Below are 4358 nucleotides of genomic sequence, written 5' to 3'. Positions count from 1 at the left end.
CTGTATTCTTTCTTCTCCTTCTTTTCCAACCTCTGCAATCCTTTCAAGTGCCTCCTTGTGATAACCTGTTTTCTTAAGTACCATTTTCTGCAATTCAAGAGTTTTTCATAGTCTCTGTATGTGTTGGATTCCTAGATTGTGGAGGGCGTTGTAAAGGTGGTTGGTGAAGTTTTACGAGTTGTTGAACTCAAGAACATCTCGTATTCACACCCAAAAGAGGGCAATGATGAAGAAGGGGAGTGTTAGTCTCCATTGTATCGTGTTGTGCATGTTACAAACAGAGACAAGATTCTTTCGAGTCCTCTTACTTTGTTAGCTGGCTGTAATTATAGATATATACAGTCTACTGAAATTGAAACATAAAGAGTGTGGATCAGTTTCTCAAGAACCATTCTCGTACGGTTTGATCCACATAGATAGAATCCACCACATGGTTTTTCTTTGGATGGTTTCATCTGTGTGGATCAGACCATACAAGAATAGTTCTTGTACGAGAACCTGATCCACTCTTGAACTTAATCACTAATACTGAAACTATTAAATTTGATTAGCAAATTGGGTCTGTCATGGTTTTACCATGGCAACTTTGGCTACTTTTCTCTGTTGTACAATTCTTGAAAAAGCGACTAACAGGCCCCATTTAATAACGCCGGAGTTATTCATAAAAAAAGAAAATAAATAAATAAAAATAATGCTGGAGGGAAATGGCAAGGGGATGTTTGTTGCCTGTTTGAAGATGAATACAAAATGAATAATAATAACAGTTTGGTTTTTATTTAATTTTTACCGTCGCCAAAAAGTACAAGAAAGATTGCCTTGATAATTGATATTAAATTCATGTACGCATTTGATAAGAAATAAAAAGAAAAGGTGGGGCATTGCAGCCTCCATGAAGACTCAGGTTTATCTAGACTCGTTCAATTCCTCCTCAGAGATTCATTCATGTGCCCTTATTGGTGAAGGATGAGAGATATATATCAAATGCAAAGACTTTATTGATGATGATGATGATGATAGATATATCATCATCATTGCTACTAACATATAATAACGAAAAAAAAAAGACATATTTGGTCGAGTTCATCACCTTCTTCATTTATTTACTCAAGACGTACATATATTCCTAATATGAACTTCATATGATCAATTCTTACTAAAATCACCATCATGGATTCCAGAAAGTGCCCTCTCAAATTGGCTCCATCTCTGCTCTAGAGTCCCATTGTACCCGATGGACATCCTTATTAATCCCCCAGAGATACCAGCAATCTTTTTCTCCTCTTCATTCATCTCACTACTTGTACTACTACCAGAGCACGACATAAGGGTTTCATAGTAGCCCAAGCTGACTGCCATCAACCCAAATTGGGTGCAATTCTGTAAACGGTTCATCAAACAATCCGCCTTTTCCTGAGTCTCCATGTCAACACATATGATACCACCAAACCCATAATTCTGGTTTGCCATCGATTTCAAAAGTGTGTGGTCTGGGTGTTCTTCAAGGCCAACGTAAATGACTTTGAGGCCTAATTTCTTCATCCTTGTAGCAAATACCAAAGCCCGATTGCAATGCTCCTTCATTCTGAGCCCTAAGTGAGGGATCCTCTCAGAGAGCTCAAATGCAACCTTGGCGTTCATGGTAGGACCAAGAAGCATTAGTGCACCTTGATGAAGGTCCATCATGGAGCTCACTAGGCTCGCCGGCCCACAAACTGCACCTGCATTCACACCAATTAATTGATTGTTAATAGGTTATTATTATAAACTAAGGGCTAAATTCCAAGGCTGACATGAGAAATTTGGGCCTTAAATTTGATCAGATCACCCAAGCCTAACTTGCTTATCAAAATTCATGTGCAACCCTACATAGCTCTGAGTAGTTCTGGACCTCTGTTAGTTAAAACGGGAACGGCAAAAAAACATGGTTCGGTACGGGTATGTTTTAAACGGATCAAAACGTGAACGGGACGGTAAAAAATACGGTCAAATACGGTAAAAACGGGAAAAAATAAAAAACGGACGATACGTGTTTTAAACGTTTATATTTAAATAATACGGTGTCAAAAAAAAGGCAATATATAGACATAAATTGGCATAATAATTCTCTAAATACCTAGATAACAATCAAAATAAATAGTCCTGTTTTAAACGTTTCTATTTTAAAACGTTTATATTTTTTAAAATCCGTTTTTTTACTGTCAAAAAAACGGTACGGCGTTTAAAACGGCAAAAAAACTTCAAATAGCCCCGTTCCCGTTTTTTACCGACTTTCTGTGAAAAATTCGGCAAACGGCGTTTAAAACGGCAAAAAAACGGGACGCCGTTTTAAACACGTTTTAAACGTGAATAAACTAACTAGGTTCTGGACGATAATTCTGTATTCTTTCGTTCTTTTTAATATATCAAGTCCTTGTACGAGTTGATCTGCATAGATGGAAATCTATCCAACAGTCAATTCCATGGTAGATTCCATCTGTGTGGATCATCCCGTACGAGAATGGTTCTCGTATAAGAACTTGATCCACACTCTTGCTGATCTTCGGAGAAAAAAAAAATTACATAGCTCAAGATATATATATATACCTGCAATTATGTCGCCGCCGCCACTGATATACTTGGAGACACTATGCACGACGACATCAGCCCCGAGCCGAGCTGGTGACAACACCATGGGAGTGAAGGTATTATCTACCACTACCTTCACCCCTTTATCATGTGCAATCCTACATAGCTCAGGAATATTAGCAACAGTAAGAGTAGGGTTGGACATGGATTCCATATAAAGCACATTAGTCCTTCCCTTGACAATTGCTTCCTTCACCATCTCATGATCTCTAATATCCACAAAACTAGTGGTTATATTGCAAACCCTAGGAAGAAAGTGGTTTAAAAGAGCATGAGTCCCACCATACAAGGAACTCGACGCCACAACATGTCCACCTGAGTTGCATAACTGCATAAGAACTGATGAGATTGCGGCCATACCACTTGAGGTGCAGTATGCAGCCTCAGTTCCTTCTAGGGCTGCAATTTGACGGCTGAGATTCATGACAGTAGGGTTGAAGTGACGGCTGTAGATGAAGAAATCTTGGCTAGGGCCTAGCTCACCGGCGAACATTTTGTTCATGGTCTTTGGTTCCATGACTGTGAATGTTGCTGAGGCTTCAATTGACATGTTGACACCGCCGTGCTCACCAAACTCATGGCGAGCAGTTGTGAGAGCTACCGCTGGATCATCCCATGTTACTGCTGCGTTCTTAGCTGAAATGTTACGATTTATGCTCACTTGCTTCTCGAGCAGAACACCGTTTCCTGCCATTGAGAGAGAGAGAGAGCTTTGGAGGGGGAAAGAAAGTTGAAGAAGGAGAACAAGCAGAAACTTTATAAAGAAATTGGACCTTTGGAGGGGTTGGAAGAGGAATGCAAGTACTGAAGAAGAACAAGAAGCTGATGGTTTATATAGAAGGTGGCACACACATATATATATATATATACACGTAGAGAGAGAGAGAGAGAGAGAGAGAGGCGTGGTTACATGGGAAGTGGCTTGTGCATGCATGCTGTGGTCCATACTTTTTTTTTTTGAAAGATGCCGTGGCCTAGACGCTAATTAAGAAGAAATTCATCCATTTAGCAAGATTGACCGCAACAATGAAAAGTTGGAGAATAAAAGGGCCAAGTTATTGAAAAAAAATTCCCAGCTAGCCAGGCAACAGGAAATTTTCGACTACCCATAATCCCTGATGTCAAAATGGAATAATCCCATTTCCCAATAGGTTTATAAAGATCCCTTAAGTTTTTACATTTTTCAAAATATTCAGCGGGATTCCATTTCAACATTTTGATAGAGGAGAACAGATCAGGTTCGCATACGAGAACGTTTCTAATCCGTGGATTTAGGATCAATTTTCTCTTTCTCTTCATTTAATAGATTCTAAATCCGCGGACCAATGATGTACAGGAACATTCTCGTACGTGAACCTGATCCGTTCACTTGATAGCGTGTGTGTTGGAAATTTTTGTCCCAAGTTATTGGGCTGCTGTAATATGTAATAGAGAGAAAAAGGAATATTGGAAAATATGTTAAAACAACAAACAATATATGTGAAAAGCAGTGGACAATTTCTAACTGAAAAAAAAAAAAAAAAAAAAAAAAAAAAGGAAAAACACTGGAAAATGTGTTAGCAAGCGGATTACATGTTTCTCTATGCTGAAATATGAGGTGCAAGCAAGGACTTAGTTATTGGTATCGATATCTGTCAATACTAATTTGATATCAATTCAGATTGGATCAGGTCCTGTGTATCAATCATTTTATTTTCACTTTTTAAGATTTTTTTTTTTTTTTTTTTTTGTTT

The 4358-nt window shown here is 38.4% G+C and overlaps 1 protein-coding gene across 1 annotated transcript; it reads right to left on the bottom strand.

Moving 5' to 3' along the window:
* Positions 1-975: 975 nt before the first annotated feature.
* On the bottom strand, positions 976-3392 carry LOC122083243 (methionine gamma-lyase-like). Its single transcript, XM_042650971.1, has 2 exons — positions 2584-3392; positions 976-1718 (listed from the first exon to the last, which is right to left on the bottom strand). The coding sequence occupies exons 1-2, from the start codon at positions 3317-3319 to the stop codon at positions 1144-1146; spliced, it is 1311 nt and encodes a 436-aa protein (XP_042506905.1). The 5' UTR covers positions 3320-3392; the 3' UTR covers positions 976-1143.
* Positions 3393-4358: the final 966 nt, after the last annotated feature.

This window comes from Macadamia integrifolia, chromosome 7 (assembly GCF_013358625.1).
Source record: "Macadamia integrifolia cultivar HAES 741 chromosome 7, SCU_Mint_v3, whole genome shotgun sequence".
NCBI lineage: Eukaryota > Viridiplantae > Streptophyta > Magnoliopsida > Proteales > Proteaceae > Macadamia > Macadamia integrifolia.
The sequence above is the reverse complement of the archived record's forward strand: the minus strand, read 5'-3'. Positions and strand labels throughout refer to the sequence as shown.